This window comes from Stenella coeruleoalba (assembly GCF_951394435.1).
Source record: "Stenella coeruleoalba genome assembly, chromosome: 17".
NCBI lineage: Eukaryota > Metazoa > Chordata > Mammalia > Artiodactyla > Delphinidae > Stenella > Stenella coeruleoalba.
This window is the reverse complement of record NC_137163.1, coordinates 17644227-17668676: the sequence shown is the minus strand read 5'-3', so window position 1 is coordinate 17668676 and position 24450 is coordinate 17644227. Positions and strand designations below refer to the sequence as shown.

Sequence of the window (24450 nt, the reverse complement as noted above, 5' to 3'; positions counted from 1 at the left end):
AGGGAGGGTCACAGAGTGCGGGGCGGGCCTGCGGCAGAGGCCGTCGTGACTGCTAGCCTGAGGCGAGCTGTGCGTTCTCCCGGGGGAGTTGTCCCTGGATCCCGGGACCCTGGCAGTGGCGGGCTGCACAGGCTCCCCGGAAGGGGGTGTGGATAGTGACCTGTGTTTGCACACAGGCTTCTTGGTGGCGGCAGCAGCGGCCTTAGCGTCTCATGTCTGTCTCTGGGCTCCGCACTTTTAGCCGAGGCTCGCGCCCGTCTCTGGAGCTCTCTTAAGCAGCGTTCTTAATCCCCTCTCCTCGTGCACCAGGAAACAAAGAGGGAAGAAAATGTCTCTTGCCTCTTCGGCAGGTCCAGACTTTTCCTCGGACTCCCTCCCGGCTAGCTGCGGTGCACTAACGCCCTGCAGGCTGTGTTCACGCCGCCAACCTCAGTCCTCTCCCGGCGCTCCGACAGAAGCCGGAGCCTCAGCTCCCAGCCCCGCCCGCCCCGTCGGGCGAGCAGACAAGCCTCTCGGCTGGTGAGTGCCGGTCGGCCCCGATCCTCTGCGCTGGAATCTCTCCGCTTTGCCCTCCGCACCCCTGTTGCTGTGCTCTCCTCCGCGGCTCCGAAGCTCCCCCACTCCGCCACCCGCAGTCTCCGCCCGCGAAGGGGCTTCCTAGTGTGTGGACACTTTTCCTCCTTCACAGCTCCCTCCCGCTGGTGCAGGACCCGTCCCTATCCTTTTGTCTCTGTTTATTTTTTTCTTTTGCCCTAACCAGGTACGTGGGGGGTTCCTTGCCTTTTGGGAGGTCTGAGGTCTTCTGCCAGCGTTCAGTAGGTGCTACGTAGGAGTTGTTCCACGTGTAGATGTATTTCTGGTGTATAGTTCTGGAGGTTGTAAGTCCAAGATCAGGGTGCCAGCATAATTGGGTGAGAGCTCTCTACCAGGTTGCAGACCTCTCCTTGCAGCCTCACAGGTGGAAGGCTACCAAATTCATTGATTAGTTCTAGTAGTTTTCTGGTGGCATCTTTAGAATTCTCTATGTATAGTATCATGTCATCTGCAAATAGTGAGTTTTAATTCTTCTTTTCCAATTTCTATTCCTTTTCTTTTTCTTCTCTGATTGCCATGGCTAGGACTTCCAAAACTAGGTTGAATAATAGTGGTGAGAGTGGACATCCTTGTCTTGTTCCTGATCTTAGAAGAAATGCTTCCCGTTTTTCACCATTGAGAATGATGTTTGCTGTGGGTTTGTCGTATACGGCCTTTATTATGTTGAAGTGGGTTCCCTCTGCTCACTTTCTGGAGAGTTTTTATCATAAACCAGTGTTGAATTTTGTCAAAAGCTTTTTCTGCATCTATTGAGATGACCATATGGTTTTTATTTTTCAATTTGTTAATATGTGTATCACATTGATTGATTTGCGTATATTGAAGAATCCTTGCATTCCTGGGATAAATCCCACTTCATCATGGTGTATGATCCTTTTAATGTGTTGTTGGATTCTGTTTGCTAATATTTTGTTGAGGAGTTTTACATCTATATTCATCAGTGATATTGGTATGTAATTTTCTTTTTTTGTAGTATCTTTGTCTGGTTTTGGTATCAGGGTGATGGTGGCCTCATAGAATGAGTTTGGGAGTTTTCCTTCCTCTGCAATTTTTTGGAAGAGTTTGAGAAGGATGGCTGTTTGCTCTTCTCTAAATGTTTCATAGAATTCACCTGTGAAGCCATCTGGTCCTGGGCTTTTGTTTGTTGGAAGATTTTTAATCACAGTTTCAATTTCATTACTTGTGATTGGTCTGTTCATATTTTCTATTTCTTTCTGGTTCAGTCTTGGAAGGTTATACCTTTCTAAGAATTTGTCCATTTCGTTCAGGTTTTCCATTTTATTGGCATAGAGTTGCTTGTAGTAGTCTCTTAGGATGCTTTGTATTTCTGTGGTGTCTGTTGTAACTTCTCCTTTTTCATTTCTAATTTTATTGATTTCAGTCCTCTCCCTCTTTTTCTTGATGAGTCTGGCTAATGGTTTATCAATTTTGTTTATCTTCTCAAAGAACCAGCTTTTAGTATTATTGATCGTTGCTATTGTTTCTTTGTTTCTATTTCATTTATTTCTGCTCTGATCTTTATGATTTCTTTCCTTCTGCTAACTTTGGGTTTTGTTTGTTCTTCTTTCTCTAGTTCTGTTAGGTGTAACGTTAGATTGTTTACATGAGATTTTTCTTGTTTCTTGAGGTAGGCTTTTATAGCTATAAACTTCCCTCTTAGAACTCCTTTTGCTGCATCCCATAGGTTTTGGATCGTCGCATTTTCATTGTCATTTGTCTCCAGGTATTTTTTGATTTCTTCTTTGATTTCTTTAGTGATATCTTGGTTATTTAGTAACGTATTGTTTAGCCTCCATGTGTTTGTGGTTTTTCCGTTTTTTTCCCTATAATTCGTTTCTAATCTCATAGCGCTGTGGTGAGAAAAGATGCTTGATATGATTTCAATTTTCTTAAATTTACTGAGGCTTAATTTGTGACCCAAGATGTGATCTATCCTGGAGAATGTTCCGTGTGCACTTGAGAAGAAAGTGCAATCTGCTGTTTTTGGATGGAATGTCCTATAACCGTCAATTAAATCTATCTGATCTATTGTGTCATTTAAAGCTTGTGTTTCCTTATTAATTTTCTGTTTGGATGATCTGTCCATTGGTGTAAGTGAGGTGTTAAAGTCCCGCACTATTATTTTGTTATTGTTGATTTCCTCTTTTATAGCTGTTAGCAGTTGCCTTATGTATTGAGGTACTCCTATGTTGGGAGCATATGTATTTGTAATTGTTGTATCTTCTTCTTGGATTGATCCCTTGACCATTATGTAGTGTCCTTCCTTGTCTCTTATAACATTCTTTATTTTAAAGTCTATTTTATCTGATATAAGTATTGCTACTCCAGCTTTCTTTGATTTCCATTTGCATGGACTATCTTTTTCCATCCCCTCACTTTCAGTCTGTATATGTCCCTAGGTCTGAAGTGGGTCTCTTGTAGACAGCATACAGATGGGTCTTGTTTTTGTATCCATTCAGCAAGCCTGTGTCTTTTGTTTGGAGCATTTAATCCATTCACAATTAAGGTAATTATTGATATGTATGTTCCTATTACCATTTTCTTGATTTTGGGGTGTTTGTTTTTGTAGATCCTTTTCTTCTCTTGTGTTTCACACTTAGAGAAGTTCCTTTAGCACTTGTTGTAGAGCTGGTTTGGTGGTGCTGAATTCTCTTAGCTTTTGCTTTTGATTTCTCCATTGAATCTGAATGAGATCCTTGCCGGGTAGAGTAATCTTGGTTGTAGGTTCTTCCATTTCATCACTTTAAGTATATCATGCCACTCCCTTCTGACTTGTAGAGTTTCTGCTGAGAAATGAGCTGTTAACCTTATGGGAGTTCCCTTGTATGTTATTTGTCATTTTTCCCTTTCTGCTTTCAATAATTTTTCTTTGTCTTTAATTTTTGCCAATTTGATTACGTGTCTTGGCGTGTTTCTCCTTGGGTTTATTCTGTATGGGACTCTATGCGCTTCCTGGACTTGGGTGGCTATCTCCTTTCCCATGTTAGGGAAGTTTTCAACTATAATCTCTTCAAATATTTTCTCTGGTCCTTTCTCTCTCTCTCTTCTCCTTCTGCGACCCCTATAATACGAATGTTGGTGCGTTTAATGTTGTCCCAGAGGTCTCTTAGGCTGTCTTCATTTCTTTTCATTCTTTTTTCTTTATTCTGTTCTGCAGCAGTGAATTCCACCATTGTGTCTTCCAGGTCACTTATCCGTTCTTCTGCCTCAGTTATTCTGCTATTGATTCCTTCTAGTGTATTTTTCATTTCAGTTATTGTATTATTCATCTCTGTTTGTTTGTTCTTTAATTCTTCTAGGTCTTTGTTAAACATTTCTTGCATCTTCTTGATCTTTGCCTCCTTTGTTTTTCTGAGGTCCTGGATCATCTTCACTATCATTATTCTGAATTCTTTTTCTGGAAGATTGCCTATCTCCATTTCATTTAGTTGTTTTTCTGGGGTTTTACCTTGTTTCTTCATCTGGTACATAGCCCTCTGCCTTTTCATCTTGTCTGTCTTTCTGTGAATGTGGTTTTTGTTCCACAGGCTGCAGGACTGTAGTTCTTCTTGCTTGTGCTGTCTGCCCTCTGGTCTCACACCCAGTTTCTAAGTTTTATCTGAAACTGCTTGAGAAGCCGAAGGACATGTTTTGTTCCAGTACAAAATTCAGATACACATTTCCATGTTTGGAAGCAAAGCCACAAACTCTAGCAAGATTTTACACTCCCTGTTAGCAAGGAGTGTAGATAATTGAACAAGTGAATAGGACCATATAACATGAGAAGAGTAGAGCAAGAGAATAAAGCCATAGGTAGGAGGGGACATAGCAGAGAGGCAGATACCCCAATGGCTCTTTGCCAATGGTATGACCTTGACAAGTTTCTTAAACTCTTCATGTCTTGGGTTCATCAGATGGAAACTGGGGTTAGCAATATGTCAGGATGAAATGAGTTACAGGAATACTGTATGGAACAGCACCTGGCACAGAATATATAGTAATAGGCATTATTATAATTAATTTGATCTGCGCAGGACTTATCATTTGATTATCCCCTGCTGTACGCTTAGCACCTAGAACAACTCCAAGCACATGGCAGGCGCTCAATAAATATTTTTTAAATGAATGACTAAATGAACAGCTAGACTACAAAGAGGACTCTTTTCCAAGAAGTTTGTGATTAATTACTGCTATGAGATATTGACTTCTCTCCCACCCTCCATCCCTCAACCACACCAAACAGTAGTTACGGCTAAATCCAAAGAATTTGGTTTGCATCCACTAAAATGCTAATTTCCAGATTAATTCAGTCCTAAAAAAAAAGTGATCTTGAAAGGTATCTGGGATTGGATGTTCTACGAGATTAGTCTAACATCCATTTCCTGTTTCTTCTTTCAAATCCATCTTTAGCAACTGGTGTTTTCAGTAGTAGCTTGGTTGCTTAGGGAGTCTGAGTGTTTGGGGTTTTTTTTGGTCTGGGAGTAGAAGGTAATCATCTTATCAAAAAAATGAAAGTCATTAAGATTTTACATTCATGGCTAGCACGGATCTAGTGTACATTTGAAGAATTATATATAATTGGGTCCCTAACCCATTTATCTTTCTATAAGATAAAAAGAAAGGGCAAAACATTTTAAAATTACTTCCAATTCCCAAAGTGGTGGATTCCATGAGGCTCAGAAGGGCTGTGTGATAAGCCCACTTTCAAGTCAAATTCTTTGTCGAAGATTTGGGGGAACAAGACAGTAGAAATACTCATTCCTGCGGGAGGCCAGGCCACCTGTTTCTCTATCAATAACTGAGGTATGACATAAGGCTGCATATTGTTTCTTGATCCTCAGATATGCCCCTTTTGTCTGACTGGTTTTGAGATAAACAGAAACAAAAAAATCTATCTCACAAGGGATGCTTATGCACTAATTTAATTCTGGATAGGTGTTCACATAAAATGTTCCATAAAAAAACATTATTATTAATATCCTTAATTAAAACAAAAACAGTTGCAGCACACAGATTCAGCCAAATTAGTAAAATTACAGATTAGGTAACCGGGTTGCTAAGCAATATTACATCCTCATTTTACTTAATTGCTGTAATTAGCATCTCCCTGCATACCACAATGCAAGACACACAAAAATAAGTAAAGAAAAGAAAGGAAGGAAGGAAGAAGAAAGAGAGAGAGAGAGAAAGAAAGGGAGGATGGAAGGAAGGGAGGGAGGGAGGGAGGGAGGAAAAGCAGCCGGTTAGATCCCTTCAGTGGTTCTGGTGCTCCTTTTGAATACTTTCATCAACTGGTCACCCCTAATGGGGCTCAGCAGTCAACAGACTCTTCAGGAAAGAAGTGAAGGGAAATAATCTCTAATAAACCCCAAACTATCAGACAGGAAGGGCTGCCCAAGAACAAGCGTGCTGTCCCTCGGCCAAGAATAATTGAACACTTACCTCATTTCTACCTTCTAAACTTCTTTCATCTGAATATGGTGGTAAAAGACTTAGGCAAGGTCCCATCTCTCAGAAAGTTGATATCATTGAGGGATACTGAGTGTAAGCAAAGACCCACTGAACATAGGAGGATGAGCAGCAAAACAGACTGGAGCCCAGTTTTGACTAGTTAATGGTATTACCCAGGTGCATTTCCAGAGACACGTGATCATCATCCACACATTCCCCATGGCCTCACAATCATTCAGAGCCAGCTTCCGGCAGTTATAAAGAGGGAGGAAAGTAGATGTGAAAAGTTGCACTGATAAACTATCTCGTCTATCCTCCACAATGACTCTTGACAGTGTATTATGAGCTCCATTTTCCAAACAAGGAATCCATGGTTCTCTGTGGTAAAGTAGCTGCCCAGGACCACATATTGAGTGTCCAGCATTTGAGCCCAGGTCCACAAGACTCTTTCCATCATACCAGGAAAAGGGGCCAAACTCCACCTGGTCAACTTTAGGTGGGAAGGAAATTAAAGTGAGAGAGTATAATGAAGACTTCAGGTCATCCATGGGCTTAACTCATCCATGTGCTTTCCTTCTCCAGGGATAAACAAGACTCACAGTCTGATGGATGCTGTCACATCATGATCATCCAATGTCTTGGTAAGTTTTTCCTTTCAAGTTAATAGCCTTTTAATTATTGAGCAATTTTAGAACTCTAATTTTTAGATATATTCTTTGAATCGTCTGATTATCTTTACATATTCTTCTATCCCATCTATGCTTTAATTACCTCAACGTATATCACAATGGGTATAGAATACATATTATTAAAAGACCTTCAAGAACTTCTCCAGGTAAGGTAATGACAATTAAAATCAGCCCTGGTTTACTGAGAAAATAAAGCCATGAGTGCATAACTGAACAATCAGCTCTTACAACATTTGGCTTTTATCTCTCGCATTTTTTTAATTCCCCTACTATCAGCCTCTAGTACCATGTTGGCTCCTAACAGGAGCCTGTTAAAAGTTTCTTAAATTGAACTGAAATTCCTTCTCCAAGGATGAAGCCATCAGTTAGCCACCTACCTGCAATGCTGTTACAGGCAGCATTCAGAACTAACTTTGTGATGTGAGGTAAGGGGTTCCAGGTTCCCTATTTCCATCTCACACTTCCCTCTCCCTATAAACAAACCCACAACTGTTAATTAACCCAGTCCTTACATCACAATGACTTTGGTTTAAGACACTACAAGTCCCTGATAAATACAGTATCACAGGTAGGATCAAACAGGTCCAATTACTTCTCATTCATACATTAATGCCAATTATTAATATTTTCCCCAATAATAACAGTTGCTAGCATTTATCAATCACTTATTATATCTCAGTAATCTGCTAAACGTTTACATACACTGTCTCAATCGGTCCTATTAATAACTATATGAAGCAGAAGATACCATTACCTCCTTCATATAGATGAGGAGACTTGTTTTCAGAGAGATTGATATTTTGCCCCAAATCACTTTGCAAGTAGAGGTCTCAGAATTTGACTCCTGGTTTGTCTGATTCCAAAGTCCATGAATCTCCTCACTCTGCTAATCTCCCACTCACCACCTCTGAAGAACTCCTGGATTGGCAAGAAGGAGGGCAGGAGGCTGACAGTTAATATGTGTACTAGGTATATGGGAACAAATGGAATGGATGGGTGTGTAGGCAAACCCGACACTTTTCAGTTTGGCAGAGTGCAGATTCTTGGGCACGTAGATCCTTTCATGCTACCCTAGGGAATGCCCATGGAATATGCCCACAGTCTGTAAGAGTGCGGGCGGCTCCTAGGCTTAGCGTGAAAACCAGGGGCTGATTATAATGTAATGTTTGACAAATGCAATTGGCCAGCCTTTTCCAGTGGAAAGCGTTCTTAAAGTGTCTGAGGCTGGCCTGAGGCAGCAGCTACTTTTAGCACTTAGAAACAGGTTAGTTCCTGAGGCACCAAAGATTCCCCCAAATGTTCCATGTCTCTGGTTCCCAAGTGATATCAAAGGAGAGGCGTGCATATCCATCTGTTCCTTTTTTTTGAGCTACTTCAAACCCACAGGTCAGGGAACTGGGCTCAGAGCAGCGTCATTCTTTTTACAAGCTCTGTGCTTCTGAATTTTTCACCAACCACTGGGACTGGGTGAGCAGAATTTCTGTGTTAAACTTCTTCTAGAATTCCAGAAATATTGCAACCTTACTCCTCGCTCTCTGTAGACCTATCTCACTTGTCATTTGTGACGACAGTGACAAAAAACCAACACACTTACTCCTTATGGGCAAGAATACCTTTCTTTTTTTTAATGTTCAGCAACATCAAATAAGCTTTTAGCTAAGCAAAAAATGTTTTCTCAGGGATGCATAAAAAGCTGAAGGATGAGAACAACTAAAATTACAACATGTTTGCAAACTTCCTGAGCACACTGCTATGAACTGCGCCATCAATGTACAGAGGCACCATGGGATTTTGTCAGTGGAAAAAGTGACGCCTGTGACTTCTCTGCATGGAGGCTGACACCAAGAACATTGTGAGCGTTTCTAGGGCCTCTGCCTTGAAATACAATCAAATTTTCATCTCCCAGAAAAATATAAATTAGATGTGCCTAGGCCCCCCCAAAAAACCTCAAAACAAATCAGCAAATCAACTATGAACTGTCTGAGCTGAGGGATAACTTGATTTTAGAAGAAAACTGTTTCCTACTGGCTACAGTCCCAGCCAGTTCTTTCTGTGCAAAAGAAAAGACTATCTCTGACCTCCTGAACAATGCTTTCCAGAACTGCTAAGATGAAGGGAAGAGGACTGACAGCTGCCCAGTCCTGCTATGTGCCAGGCATCATGCTAAATAAGGCTGTAGTTAAGTCAGTGCAATGGATTGAATTCTGCTCCACCCCTACCCTATCAATTCATACGATGAAGCCCTAATCCTCAATGTGACTATATTTAGAGATAGAACCAAGGTCATTAAGGTTAAATGAGATCTTAATGATGGGGCCATGCTCTGATGGGATTAGTGTCCTTGTAAGAAGAGGCCCTGGAGAGCTCAAGTTTTCTCTCTCTCTCCTCATGCATGCAAAGAAGTCATGTGAGCCTGTAGCAAGGTGGCAGCCATCTACAAAATCAAGAAGAGAGCTCTCACCAGAAACCAACCGTGCTTGGACCCTGATCTTAGACTTCCAGCCACCAGAATTGTAAGAAAATAATTATCTGTTGCTTAAGCCACCCAGTCTATGGTATTTTGTTGTGGCAGCATACAGTCATCATATTTTAACTTTCATAATCACTCTGCAGTAGACATTTTTCAGACAAGGAAAATGTTTTCAGACAAGGAAAATGAGGATCAGAGAGGAGAAGTGATTTGCTCAAGATCATACAGCCTGTAAACTTGGGCTTAACTGGGCAAAACTGGAGTGTGAACCCAAGTCTGTCAAATCCAATACTGTGATCTTTCCTCTCTACCATTAAATAAAGTTGTTGTTCTTTTATTTTTTAAGGAGATAAGAGTAAAAATAACTAAATTTATTTAGCATGTACCATCATATCATATGCACGTTACACTGTCTAATGTGATCCTCTTTTTTTTATTAATTTATTTTTGGCTGCATTGGGTTTTCATTGCTGCATGCAGGCTTTCCCTAGTTGCAGCGAGTGGGGGCTACTCTTCGTTGTGGCGTGCGGGCTTCTCATTGCGGTGGCTTCTCTTGTTGCGGAGCACAGGCTCTAGGCACGTGGGCTTCAGTTGTGGCATGCTGGCTCCTTAGTTGTGGCTCATGGGCTCTAGAGCGCAGGCTCAGTGGTTGTGGTGCATGGGCTTAGTTGCTCCACGGCATGTGGGCTCTTCCCGGACTAGGGCTCGAACCCGTGTTCCCTGCATGGGCAGGCAGATTCTTAACCACGGTGCCCCCAGGGAAGCCCCTAATGTAATCCTTATAACAACCTTGCCAGGCAGGTACAAATATCATCCACATATTACAAACATGGGATATGAGGCAAAAAGAGATGGTATGATTTGCCCAAGTTTCCAAAGCTGGTAAGTAGCTGGGATTTGGAGCCATGTTGTACTGTCTGAGGGATAATTCAATCATAGAAGAAACCTGTTTCCTACTGGTGACACTCCCAGCCAGTTTCTCTCATGCAAGACTGTCTCTAACATTCCGAACAATGCTTCCCAGCACCGCTAAGCAAAGAGAAGAGGACTGACAGCTGCCCCGTCCTGCTATGTGCCAGGCATCGTGCTAAATAAGGCTGTACTTAAGTCATCACTGTGCAGTGACATCCTGTGCACTGGAGGATCCATGCAGTGGGGCACTGCACAGTCATTCAAAGGAAGCTGAGGTAGAGGGCAAAGGACCCATGGAGAATGCCTATAAGATGAAAAAGCAGGGCAGCCATACTGTACGTTCTAGGAGCTGTGAGCACCTGGATCCAGGACACCCTTTGAACTAATTCATCATTGGTCATCACAGCTTGAGGCAAAACAGTGCTTCCGAAGAACCACAGAGGAGAAAGAACCCAGTCCTTGCTATGGCATTTCCTTCCTACCATGAACCCTGGAAGGCAGCAGAGCCTTCCAGGAATCTTCTAAACCAGTGGTTCTTATTAGCCTGCATCAGAAACACCTGGAGGGCTTGTTTACTCACAGATGGGCTGGGCTCCACTTCAGAAGTTTCTGATTTAATTGGTCTGAAGTGGGATGGAGAATTTGCGGTCTGGGACCCTACTTTGAGAACCCTTGGTCTAAGTCCTGGGTAGAAACTCCAGGTCTCTGAGAGCATCCCCAGCTCCGTCCTCACTCTGTTGGGGGATCTGAGTGGCCATCTATTCATGATTAAGTTGTTAGGAGAGCTAAGGAATGCTTTGAGCAGATTCAAAGAACCACCAAAACTTCAGGGAATAAGAAACATGCTCCTGGGACGCTGCAGAGAATGGTGGTAAAGAAGGTGGGTTCAGAAGCAGAATCTCAGGTCTGATTCTCACCAGCTGTATGACTGTGGGTAAGTTACTTAACCTCTTAGTTCCTCAGCTTACTTCTTTGTGAAATCAGAATAAACCTTAAACCTTGTAGGGTTGTGAGGGTTAAATGTGGTATCCCTGAGGACTACATGTGCTTGATGCTTGTTAAAAACAGACTCCTGGGCTTCCCTGGTGGTGCAGTGGTTAAGAATCCGCCTGCCAATGCAGGAGACATGGGTTCGAGCCCTGGTCCGGGAAGGTCCCACATGCCACGGAGCAACTAAGCCCGTGTGCCACAACTACTGAGCCTATGCTCTAGGGCCCGAGAGCCACAACTGCTGAAGCCCGTGCTCCGCAACAAGAGAAGCCACTGCAATGAGAAGCCTGTGCACTGCAATGAAGAGTAGCCCCTGCTCGCCGCAACTAGAGAAAGCCTGCAAGCAACAATGAAGACCCAACGCTGCCAAAAATAAAATAATAACTTTTTTAAAAAAGAAGCTGCTTTCTTCAACAACAACAACAAAACAGACTCCTGACTCGTAACCCTGGCCTGCTCAGCCAGAATCTCCAGGGCAGGGCCTTGGGGCCAGAATCCTTAATAAACAGCCAGGTGATTCTTAAATTGGATAAGTTTTGCAAACTCAGATAGAATCCATGTAAAGCCCTTGGCGTTGATCTATGCTCCCTCCACAAAGGTCAGCCACTGGCTTATTACCAGCTGGGTCTAGCTATTTGCAAATGGTACTACCATGGCCTTTGTGATAACGTTACCCAGGATGATTAATTAGTAGACACCCTAACCTATAATAAAATTTTAGAAGACGTGGCTCTGTATCCACAAATAAAAATTAATTGAACCATACATTTAAGATTCATGTACAGTACTGTTTATAAATTTTACCTCAATAAAAGGTTTTCAAAAGAAATATTAAAAAGACATGACTCCTCTTCCTTAGAGAAATGCCCTCAAAGACAAATAACGCTACTAGACAGGCTATGTGCCCAAATGCTCATATATCAAGGACACAGTGCCACATGTGACTGCCTGGAACACATGGAAAGTAAATGAAAGAGTCACCTGATGAACTTCAACATGCGGTCGGGGAAGAAGCCACTGGAAGTACTGGGGTAGCTTCTATAATGCAATGATCCAGAGTTTCCTTGGACTTCTACCGCTTCTAACGGTGGTTTCTCTAAACCATCCTCAGCCCAGCCTCCCACCTCAGAGAACCAGCTTTACCTGCAAGGACACAAGAGTTTCAGTCCTCAGCTGAGATGAACGCTGCTTCACAGCCTGGAGCTACAAAGGGGCTGCATCTCCCCCACGTGATTACACAGGGGAAGGGAGGGGTTGTTTTCCTCGCTCTTTGTTTGCCAAAAGTCTTTTTCTAGACACATCCACAGGGTCGAGGAGGGGAGCTGACCGTGACCAATGTGTGCAAACCACGGTAGCTGATGAACAAGGTCAGTGAAAAACCCATTTCCCCAAAGCGCATCTCTCCCTGGGTTTGGCAGAGGGCAGCATTCTGCCTAGTGCATTAACAGATGAGGACTCAGAAGAGGGAGGTGAAGTGATCAGGCGGGGTAAGACTGGTTTCGCGGGAGCAAAACTAGGATGGGAAGTTCAGCTCCTGCATCTCCAGCCTGCTGCTCAAGGACAGACAGCTCCTTACCTACTAGCTCAAGGGGCTGAAGTAAGAATGGACTGCCAGCGCTGCCTTAACATCTTACCTCTGCCTCACAGGCTTCCAGCTTAAGATCAGGGTCATGATTATGGGCCTAATTTTATCATTGCTCCTACGGCTAATATACGCACATCATAGTGAAGTGTTTTGCAGTGCAGAGGTCAGTAATTTGGGAGAGGGGTAGCGAGATGAGAGGTCAAGTATCCCCGCTACAGCTCCTTTATATTTAGGTGGCAGACATTGATTTTTTGAAATGTTGCATCTTCTAATGAGCAGTTTGCACTGAATGGGGTTTCCATTTCCTATTTCCATACTGGACGCAGGCTTATGGTTTTAGGCTATTCATGTGTTTTGCTCATAATCCAGACCTGACATCCCTATGGCTCATGAGCCTATGACAGGCGCCCCACCCAAACCTACTCAGATGCCCTTCACTGTGTCTGTGCACCCATCTCTCCTTCTGGGGGCTTTGCTTTTTTATGGGTTCATATCTATGATTTTCTTCAATGAGTGCCCTGAGCCACAGGTGCCCCAGTCTGGGAAGATCCCACATGCTGCGGAGGACCATGAGCCATGGCCGCTGAGCCTGTGCATCCGGAGCCTGTGCTCCGCAACGGGAGAGGCCGCGGCAGTGAGAGGCCCGCGTACCACAAAAAAAAAAAAAAAAAAGAAAGTGATGGGGATTGTGCTGAATTTTAATGAACCCCAAGACATAGCCTGAATCTTCGCAGGAACATTTCAGGATGCTTGGATTCTGATCATTGAGGTTTTATTGTAAACATCAGTAGTACTTGAATAGCTAGCCTGCCGAAATTTCTGAGGCTGAGGAGACTCAAATTAAATTACTGTTTTATTTCATTTTATTTATTTGATTAATATCTAAGTGATCTAGGCCTGGTTCCTAGCCCCGGAAGGCTTCCTCTATTCACCTCTGGGGCCAATAGTTAGCATTTTCAGGTTACTTCTGCTGTTCTCCATAACCAACCATGAGTGGAAGTAAGAGGGATTTTAGGGAGTTTCAGCTCTATTCACTATTGCCATTTTGAGTTTGTGGTACTTTTGCTCTGCCACTGAGTCTCATCCTCTTCCCTGCACCTGAGCCTTGACTATGACCTGTCAGGCATCTCAATCCCTTCAGAACGGAGAACCCACCTTGATTCTACCTCTTGCTCAGAACAGATGCCCCCAAACCTCAGTCCACTCTGCTGCATCCACTGGACCAAACTCCTTCCAGAGTTTGCCCCACATTGTTCAATAATTCATTCAACAGACATTTAAGGGCCCCAAATTACCAGGCACTGTGCCAGCAGGGGCCACAAACATTATGTTAACACACATAGCTTCTAGGTAGAGAAACAGAGGTAACAGGAGTAATGAAAACTGCACCCATTGTCATAAGGCACATACATAAAGAGCTCGCAGCAGAAGCCAGGCGTGAAAGCAAGACTCTGGTTTGATGTGCTTTCATGCTCAGGATATAGGGTCATGCTCAGGATATACGGCCTTAAAGAAGGGGGTAAGCATATGATGTATTAGGATAATGTCACATGAACATTAAGTATGCATTGAAGGTACTAAGAAACAGACCCTGGCAGCCCCACTTCCACGGGCAGCATCACACAACTGCAGAAGAACTTGTTATGGGGCCTCCCGCTGAGTGAGCTTTAAAAAGCACAATGGGACATTCCCATGTGGCATTTTTTGTGCCACCAAGTGAAGTCCCTTTCTTAATTCTACCTGAACGTCAAGACTGTAAACACACTGGTATAGTTCATCTCAGAGGGAATGGGATGGAGACCCAGGAAGGTGACTAGGCTGGGACCATATCACAGATGGCACTGTTCCTTCCTGATGGAGAAGCAGTTTGTTCTCTGGCTTTGTGTTGCCCTGTGTTTGGTCATAAATAATAATCTATCAATAAACTGCTAAAAACGTGTGGCTATATCCTGGAGGAACTCTCAGCTCTTACTGCAAGAGGAAGCAGTAATATCATAAGATGCTGAAATAATTGTAATTGATTAAAATAGTTTCAAACAGACCACACATCATACCCGGACACAAAACCATGGCTACCTGGTGGCAAGAAGAGGGTACGTGTGAACTGGGCTGAACCAGGCTTCCTTCCTCCGTGGCATGTTGTCATAAATTAGAAGGTCCTTCTCAGTCAGCACAACCAGGGCTGGCTTCCACTGTTTCTCGCTGTCCCCGGGCACCTGAAACAGAAAGCAGAGACCCATCAAGCAACAGCCTGAGAAAAGAGTACCTGAAAAGAAGGTGGCATCCCCCCAGTCAGAAGACTCAACAATACAAGTGCCTTTTGGTTCAGGTTGTAAAAATCAAAATGAGAAGAAACTATTCATGGTTGCATGATTCTTTTTTTTGTGTGTGTGGTTCGCGGGCCTCTGTTGCGGCCTCTCCCGCTGCGGAGCACAGGCTCCGGACGCGCAGGCTCAGCGGCCATGGCTCACAGGCCCAGCCGCTCCGCGGCATGTGGGATCTTCCCGGACTGGGGCACGAACCCGTGTCTCCTGCATCGGCAGGCGGACTCCCAACCACTGTGCCACCAGGGGAGCCCCGGCTGCATGATTCTTGATCCTTGAAAATATGTTTTCTCAAGGGCCCTGGTATATACAGTCAGTGCAGCCAAGAAGTAGCCCAGCAGCCAAACATCTGTCACTGTTTCTCACCTGCCAGTCAGCACTGAAATCTCTATTTCATAGTGGGACGCAAATGCGTAGGGGAATAAGCACTCCCAGCTGGTTCTCTGGTAGAGTGCATTGTTTTTATTATGAAATGGTAAGGTCTGAAAGCTTTTGAATAAATATCCAAAGCCTCCAAAAATATACCATGGAGGCAAATGTCTGTCTCCACAGGCATGAGACGTCACAGCTCTTCCCCCAGTCTTTCACTCTTAGATTGTTTCTGTGATTCAGGCACCATCTTAAAATTCTTTTGTTCAACTGAATGTTTATTTCCTTTCATGGAGAATACTTCTGTAACTCAAGGGCTGAGATGACCTGGCAGGGATACAAGAGGATTCAAACATCAGCTGGATGTTTGGACCAGATGACCTTTAAAGTTCCTTTCAATCCTGAGAGTCTGTGTAGCTCAGACCTTATCTCATGAGCCATCCCTCCTCTGCCCAGTGTTGATTTGACCAGACTCCCTAAGTGTTCTTCCACCCATGAAAATGCCCTCCTTCCCACTTGAACTCTGGGCCCTGGCATAAATCTTTCTGATCAGTTTGGAAAAGCTCAGTGCTCTAGCCTTGGTACTCCAAGCACAGATCATGTTCCAGTAGCATCAGCATCACCTGGAAGCTTGCTAGAAACGCAGAATCTCAGGTCCATCCCGGACCTATTGAATCAGAATCTGCATTTTACCAGATCTTCAGGTGATTCTTATCATCATGAAAGATAACAAACACTGCTGTGGACGAGATTAAGATTGTCTTTGATACTGGCAGTTAATCCAGTGATGATTCAACTCTCTCATAACGCACCACCATCTCCAATTTATTCAGAAATAAAAGAAACAGTAAACTAAATAAATAAACAGTAAGCTAAATAAATGATAAAGCAATTTCTTCCCTTACTATGCTTATCATTATCTTTTCTAAGCACCACAGTGAGATCTGTATTGAGGTGGAAGCAAGTGTGTGTGGCTTTACAAATGACTGATCAAAGAGAAGGTGTGCAGGATGATATGAGGGTTGAGCTTTTGTAGGTTTATGTAGCTTATAGGCTGCCTGACCTGTGTAACTTGGAGCAAGTTATTATTCTCTGTCCTTCTGTTTCCTCACTGATAACATATACAACAGTATATTCTGGAGCTAGAATGCCTGAACATAAATCATAGCTCCACAATTTGCTACAACATCCCCACAAGACCGTGGGATCTTGGGCAAGTCAATTACTCTCTTTGTATCTCAGTTTTTATATCTGTAAAATGGGGAAATAATAGTACCTATATCAGAGGGTTGTTGTGAAGATTGAGTTAAAATGTCTAAAATGCAGATTAAACATCATTTAGAGCCTGTTTAGTAGCATGGACCTCATAATGCTGGAGAGGAGATTAAATGAGACAGTGCATGTTATGTGCTGAGCCTGGTACCTGGCAGATGGTGAAACTCAGGGTGGGAAAATTGTGGCAGGCTCACCAATTTTTAAACTTATCAAAAAAACGTATTCTTTGGAAACAGCAACAATATAACTACCTGCTTTCCCTGGGAAAAACTATAAGGCAAGACACGATTATCTTTGGTGCTGACAATTTCAACTCATTCTCCTCCCAGGAAGAATTCATTACACAATGATCACCTTTACTTTTGAATGCCCACCTTCCAACAATTCCAAATAAACATTTACTTTTTAGAATGAAGAAATCCCCTGTAGAGCTATTTATACTAGAATGTGAATGACTGCCTGGCTTATTTCCCCCTTTATGCATTTTATGCATACAAAAAAATTGAGCCTTAGCTTATTGCTTTTTCCAACAGTATCTTCAAGAGATCAAAATGAATTGTTAGAGAAGGCAATGTACCAGACCCTACAAGGTGAATAAGCTGTGGTCTCAAGGCATAAAGTGTTTGGGGGGTTTAGAATAAATTTTTTCCAGCCTCTACATTAAACCTAGTAAATTACTTTTCCAGCTCATTAAATAGGACTGGAGAAGCTACAAACAGTCCTCCCAAAGCGCCTGTCTTACTTACCTCGTCACATCTGATCCATTAACTCTGACTGGAACCAGTCACTTAAATGTGAACACAACTAAGCATCATTCTTCAAAAACAATATTAAGTTTGTAAAATAAATGTCAACAGTAAATACCATCAGTAAAGTGCAGACCTTTCTAATGGTGGAATCATAAACTCACCCACATGTTAAGTGGCATATATAGGTATGAATAATCCCAAAGCCCTAAAACATTTTGTGGTTTATTAAAGACTTCTGTGTTGATAAGTTAATTCTGCTGCAAGAAGACTCAGAGTGGGCAATCCCCACCATCCTTGTGTACAGAATGTGCGTTTTGATACTATGTGGATGCTCAAAGGTAGAAGTCTGCTCATGAGGACCACCGACTTTCCAAGGAGAAAATATTCATGTTGAAGAACAGGTTTTTAAAACTATACTTTGGGCCACATGAGCTCCACATTGTAAAGCCTTTCAAGGACACTTTTCTTCAGGCTTGAATATTTAGGTTGTAGTTTGGTGACAACTTCTGTTACAAGTCCAAATTTCCTGGCACCCAAAGATTCTCCAGTGTCTATGCAACAGTTCTGGGGATGTGTCTGCATTTTACTGAAACGTGACTCCTGAAACGGATGTGAAACTTTCATCTCCACCCAGCTTCCCGCCATCAGATGCTGCATCGGTCAGAGACTCAAGAACTGATCATGTTTCTAATGAAGAAGGTGAAGCGAAAAAGCAGGGAAACAGACATTCAATTTTGAAATTATTCTGATGTGCAACTGAAGTGAGCTAAATCCCATAGGGGGATATTGCACAGTCACCTCTGCAGAGCATGAGAGAAAAGGTTTATGAAAAGACAAGCAGAATCTAAGAGAGAGTGGTAAGAAGTCAAGGTTGAAAACTGAGGGAAGTAGATATAAATGTATGAAATCAACACGTTGTATACCTTAAACTTACACAATGTTCTATGTCAATTTTATCTCAATTTAAAAAAGAATTGAGGGAAGTGTTAGCATACGGTATTTGTTTTTCTCTTTCTGACTGACTTCACTCTGTATGACAGACTCTAGGTCCATCCACCTCATTACAAACAACACACTTATTTTCTCCTTCTACTTGAGCACAAGGTGAGGAAGAAGTGTTTGGAGCCAAACAACATCTTCAAAATCTGGCTTTACCAGTTCTTAGAAGAACTGCCATAAGCACTTGTTCACTGATGTGTAAGATGCTAATAATGACCTCCTATGCATATTATATGAGGGTTGAATGAGACAATGCATATAAAGCTCTTCCCATACGGCAGGTACTGGCAGCTTAACTCTCTCCATTGCGTACCTTGAGTGCACTCTTCTTCCATCCATCCTGCTCAGGAAGGAAGGTGTAGCATAAGCGGAGTGACTAACAGTAGAGTGAAAGCAGTTCATAAAAGGTCAATCACAGCCTTTGTTTTGGAGATCATGGTTATCTCGACCACTTTTTAATTTATGTCTTTTCACCTCAGGTTGCAAAGTATTTAGAACAAAGGACAAGATAGCAGGGTAAAATAATTAGCAGTTATCGACTTCCAAATGCCTTACAAACATTAGATAATCCCTGCACCAACTCTCCGAGAGGCAGATAAAGATCATCTCCAATTTACCAAAGGGAGCACAGGGAAGCGCTAAGCAAGTCCCACGCAACCTGCAACTCTCTTCCAAGTGGTCCTGAACCACACCAAGACCCAGCATTCAGAAGCCAGATGGGTCATCCACAGCTTGACGCAGAGGAGAATGCAAAGAAAGAGAAAGCAAAGGAGAAAGGGGAAGAAGGCTAGAAAAAGAAGGTTCAGGACGGGGTTCTGGGGGAGCCTCAGCTTCACAGGACTAATTTCTCGCCTCTCACACAATCCCCAAATTGTTTGGCACCTGGATTCCACGGTGAATTCAAGGGCGGCTTAGAGTGAGCAGCAGACTGAGTGATCCCTTTTGTCTGCTGGATGTCCAGACAGTGATGAAAAATGCTGGAGAAAGCAGAGTGAAAACTATGGCATGAAAAATATAGTCCGACTGTGGGGCAATTAAAGAGGACATCATTTTTATACGCCAACTCTCCCAACAACCAACAGCAGCAGTCCTCAGGTTCAAGCTTGCTCTCTTCTGCCAAACTGTGACACTGGGTCTGGACTCCTCTAAGCCATATATAGTAATGCCCCAGATTCTGGGCTTATGGTTGGAATGCTCACCACAGTCAACATACAAGTTAGTGAGGTGAGACTCTGGCGCCTGGGTGATAGATACATCAGTCACCTCAGGTGTCGACAGGACGATGTTCCCTCTGGAGACTCCAGGGAAGAATTCTTCCTTGCCTCTTGCTATCATGTGGTAGCTACCAGTACTCCTTGGTGTTTTGTGGCTTCGTACTGCATGTGTCCAATCTCTGCTTCCGCTGTCCCATGGACTGCTTTCTGTGTGTCTTCTTGTGGCCTTCTTATAAGCACACCCGTCATTGAATTTAGAGCCTACTGTATTCCAATATGAACTCAACTAATTACATCTGCAAAGACCCTATTTCCAAACCAGGTCATGTTCTGAATTGGGAGCGCAAGGTTAAGACAAGAAATTAATCATAAGAAAATGGTCTGAACCCACTATATTTTCAGTCAGTTTTCCAGTTTTGTCTTTTTTTCCCTTTGAACACTTGCAGACCCAGAGTAGATTTTTTTGAAAGTTATCTTATTTACTGAGTATGCAGAAGGTCAGATGCTAATGGACTCTCCCAGAGGCCTTGGTGGCTCTATTAAAAGTAATGCCTTGGTCCCCGGTATTTCATAATGAAGCCAGCCTTAGGGCAGATCACACATATCCACGGAGGTAAGTGCACAGCCAGGTTTTTTGTTTGTTTGTTTTTTTGCGGTACGTGGGCCTCTCACTATTGTGGCCTCTCCCGTTGCGGAGCACAGGCTCCGGACGCGCAGGCTCAGCGGCCATGGCTCACGGGCCCAGCCGCCCCGCGGCATGTGGGATCTTCCCGGACCGGGGCACGAACCCGTGTCCCCTGCATCGGCAGGCGGACTCTCAACCACTGCGCCACCAGGGAAGCCCTATTTTCAGTTTTTTGAGGAACCTCCATACTGTTTTCCACAGTGGCTGCACCAATTTACATTCGCACCAACAGTGCAAGAGGGTTTCCTTTTCTCCACACCCTCGTGAACACTTGTTATCTGTTGCTTTCTGATGACAGCCATTCTGACATGTGTGAGGCTTATTAGATTGAGTCATTTAAATCTGACAATTTAAAAATCTATATGACAAGGAAGAATTCTCTTTATCAAGGGAGGATACGGCTGAGAGAGTAAACACGTATTAAGAGCCTGCTCTATGATGAGCACCGTTATGGGTTGTACTGTGTTGCCCCCTCCCCCAAATTCATATGTTGAAGTCTTAACTCCAATACTACAATATGTGACCAGTTTTCGAAATATGGTCATTGCAGATGTAATTAATTAAGTTGAGGTTATACCAGAATACAGGGGCCCCTAATCTAATATGATTGGTGTGCTTATACCAGGGGACATCTGGACACACACACAAGGAGCACATCACATGAACACGCAGGCAGAGATCAGGGTGATGCTTCTAGAAGTCACAAAATGCCTAAGTTGCCAGCAACCCAGCAGAAGCTAGGAGAGAAACAAGGAACAGATTCTCCCTCACAGCCCTCAGAGGGAACCAACCCTGCCCACGCCTGAATCTTGGGTTTCTAGCTTCCGGAACTGTGAGGCAATACATTTCTGTTGTTTAACCCACCCAGTTTGCGGCAGTTTGTGATGGCAGCTCTAGGAAATAAGACAAGCACTGTGATATGTTTCACTTCTTTCAATCCTTCCAACACGATGAGGCATTTATTATAATCCCCATTTTGTAGAAGAACTGTGGTTCAGAGAAGCCACGTACAGCCAAGGTTACATTAGTTCCTGTCTTCAAAGCTGTGATACTTTCGTATCACAAAGCTGTCTCCTACAAGAAAAGGGGGATGATGTGGGAAAATGAGGTAAAAGGTAGGAGGGAAGACGGCTGGGAACTCAGCCATGATGCTTCCTGCAGGCTGGAGAGCCGGGATCCTGTTCTGTGCACCCGCGCAGCAGGCTGTTTCCCACGGGTCCTTCCCTTTGCCCCTCTTTCCCACCTCCTGGCACGTAGGGCTTCACTCAGGCCAGACATCAGTCTAATCCAAGCTCCTAACTTCCCTTCCCTTCATCAAAGCTCTTGACTCCCCCAGTCTCACATCTCATTAAAGTATTTCAAGACTAAGGTGTAAATGTCTCATAGCCCATAATAGGTTGTTCCACTAAAGGGATATTTCTATTTAGAACGAAAATTAGTCTCTTATGTTTACTCTTCATTGAACAATTGAGGGGCTAGTAAATGAAACACAGTTTGTTTTCTAAAGGTGATGGAACATTCCATTACACTATAAATTTAATGTGCATGTTTTTGTTATTTTGGTTAACACATTTCCTCATGGGTGGTGTTCACCCCAGTACAAATGTTTGCAAGTTCTAAGAGGGTGAGGTCCAGTTTAACGTGCTGTGTAGTTTTAAATCATCCACATATCATGTGTTTAGGGACATATAACAGATGAGTACAGTAGACGATGAAATAGTGTTTGAATATTTGTAACTACCAAACCTTTCTAGATATTGGAACCACTAGGAAGTTAAGTGGCTTCTGACCCTTCCAGCTCATGGCTTAAAATAACGGTCGATTCAAAACACATGCTTTCAGCAATGTTATGGAGGCTATATGAACTACAGAATCTTCTAGACAAGCAGTCACAAATTCAGAGACTACAGAGGACCAGATACAAGAAAAAAACAAGCTAACCACATCCCAGTTATAAGGTAGCTTCTTTTCAGCTTTAGCCTATCATTGCCAGGAAAGACTGTGGGCTCAGCATTGCCCAGTCTCTGATTTTTCAAAAGAAGCCCTAAATCTGTATTATTATGTGAGTTCTCCCTATTTTTAAAAGTTTGTGTATTAGTTTCCTATTGCTGCTCTAAGAAATTACTGCAAACATAGTGGTATTTATTATCCTACAGTTCTGGAGGTCAGAAGTTCTAAAATCAAGGTGTTGGCGGGGCTGCTTCCTTCCAGAGGCTGGAAGGGAAAATCCATTTCCTTGCCTTCCAAATGCTGCCGCCTACATCCCTAGGCTCATGACCCCACATGGCATTGCTCCTTCTGTTTCTGTCACCACATCCTTTGTCTTGATTCTGACCCTCCTGCCCCCCTTTGTAAGAACCCATGTGATGAAATTGGGGCCGCCTGGATAATCCAGGAAAATCTGACCACCTCAAGAGCTTTAACTCAATTACATCTGCGAAGTTCCTTTTCCCACCTAAGGCAGCATATCCACAGACTCTGAGGGTTAGGCTGTGGACACCTCTGGGAGACCACTACTCTGCCTACCTCAGGTGACAACTAGTTCAAGTTAGAAAAATAACGTATGGAATGAAGTGATATGAAGTTTGGCATTTGTTTTGAAATCTCCTGCCCCCTGTCCCCCAAAAGGAAACCAGTTGGACAAAATACTCACGGTTCCATGCTGTATCTAGGTATGCATGGTGCCTACATAACGCCTAGGATACAGGGGGGCGTTCAGTAGATTCTGGCTGAATGCCGAAGGACTGAAGTCATACCTTGGTGTCTCAGGCCCCCGATAAACACCGTAAATAGGACCTAACCGTTACTGCCATTGGAGCCCAGAGGCCTGTGATCACCGTACTCTCCCATGGGCATTCTTCACATACCCATGGCTCCAATTCCTTGTTCCCTTCACTAGGTATGGGCTGTCCATACTCAGCTTCTAGAAGTGAATGAAAGGCTGCTTCTAATCTGTGACACTCACAGATAATTAAATTAGACTCCTCTCGGTCTGCTGGGGAAAAGCTATTTCATACTTTCATTAATTCCAAAGGGCTATTTCAATTACAGTCCCTGTCTGGTAAACAAGTTATCTTTGACTTACAGCCTTCATTTCTCTAATGCCCAGGAAATTTGCCCTCTAAAGGGCTGCTAATAGGCAGCAGAAATTTATAAGTTTTTAAAAAGTTATCTTTTGAAAGACAGCTGACATTATCACTAAATCTAAAAGAGCAAGTTATTAAAAAAATAATCTATGCCTCAGCATCCTTTGTTCTGTTTTCACTGTATCTGCGGGCTTCCTTATCTATTTTCTTACTTTATTTATCCTTTAAAGGAGAAAACCAACAGCTCGTCAAAGGAATAAGTCTCGAGGATGTAACATACAGCATAAGGAAGATAGTCAATAATATTGTAATAACTGTGCATAGTGACTGATGGTTACTAGATTTATCGTGGTGATAATTTCATACTATATGCAAATGTGAAATCATTACGTAATAAACCTGAAATTAAGATTATATTGTACATCAACTGTATTTCAATTTTAAAAAACACTATCAAAGGCAAAAAAAATGTAGGGAGTGTCAGCCTCAAAAACACATCAGCATTTTCTAAAGTCATGGCCTAGTCCAACAGCTATTCAATAATGTCAGACACCATTCCACTATTTACTGTATGAAAAAAATATCAACACGCTTGCTTGCTTTCAGTTGGAGCTCTCAGAGTTTTATAACTAAACAAACAAAAGCAAAAAAGGCTTCATTTTAGAGACAGCTCAAACTTTATGTGTCCAAGGACCAAGCAACAAATTCCAAAGTCCCCTTATCCTACTTTTGTTTAAATACCTTCATAAAGCCTGCCTCAACTGGGAAGATTCTTTTTTTTTTTTTTTTCCTCTGACCTCCTGAAAGCAAGGAGGCAATCTAGTATTAAGATCATAAATCTTGCTGTCAGACAGTTCTAGTCTGCAAGTCAACTCAGCTATTTACAGTATGATCTTGACCCAGTTTTCTCCATGCTTCAGTTTCCACATCTGTAAAATGGGGGTAATAAAAGTCCCTCTCCCATATGATTATTTGAAGGATGGAGTCAGATACTGTGTATATATGGTTTATAGCACAGTGCCTGGAAAATATCAAGTTCTCAAAAATCAGTGTTTCTCAACATTTGTCGTGCAGATCAC

General features: G+C 42.9%; 1 protein-coding gene and 1 long non-coding RNA gene across 6 annotated transcripts in view; one reads left to right on the top strand and one right to left on the bottom strand.

Moving 5' to 3' along the window:
- The window catches only part of SNTB1 (syntrophin beta 1), a 228219-nt gene that overhangs the window by 34446 nt on the left and 169323 nt on the right, over positions 1-24450 (bottom strand). For all 4 annotated transcript variants that reach the window (XM_079902141.1, XM_079902142.1, XM_079902140.1 and 1 more), the window contains one exon: positions 14747-14886. In XM_079902141.1, coding sequence (XP_079758267.1) covers positions 14747-14886 — 140 coding nt within the window. The remainder of the gene's footprint in view (positions 1-14746; positions 14887-24450) is intronic.
- Positions 1-24450, top strand: part of LOC307176227 — a 74866-nt gene that overhangs the window by 38138 nt on the left and 12278 nt on the right. For both annotated transcript variants that reach the window (XR_013824646.1, XR_013824647.1), the window contains exon 2: positions 6607-6665. This is a non-coding gene — a long non-coding RNA (uncharacterized lncRNA). The remainder of the gene's footprint in view (positions 1-6606; positions 6666-24450) is intronic.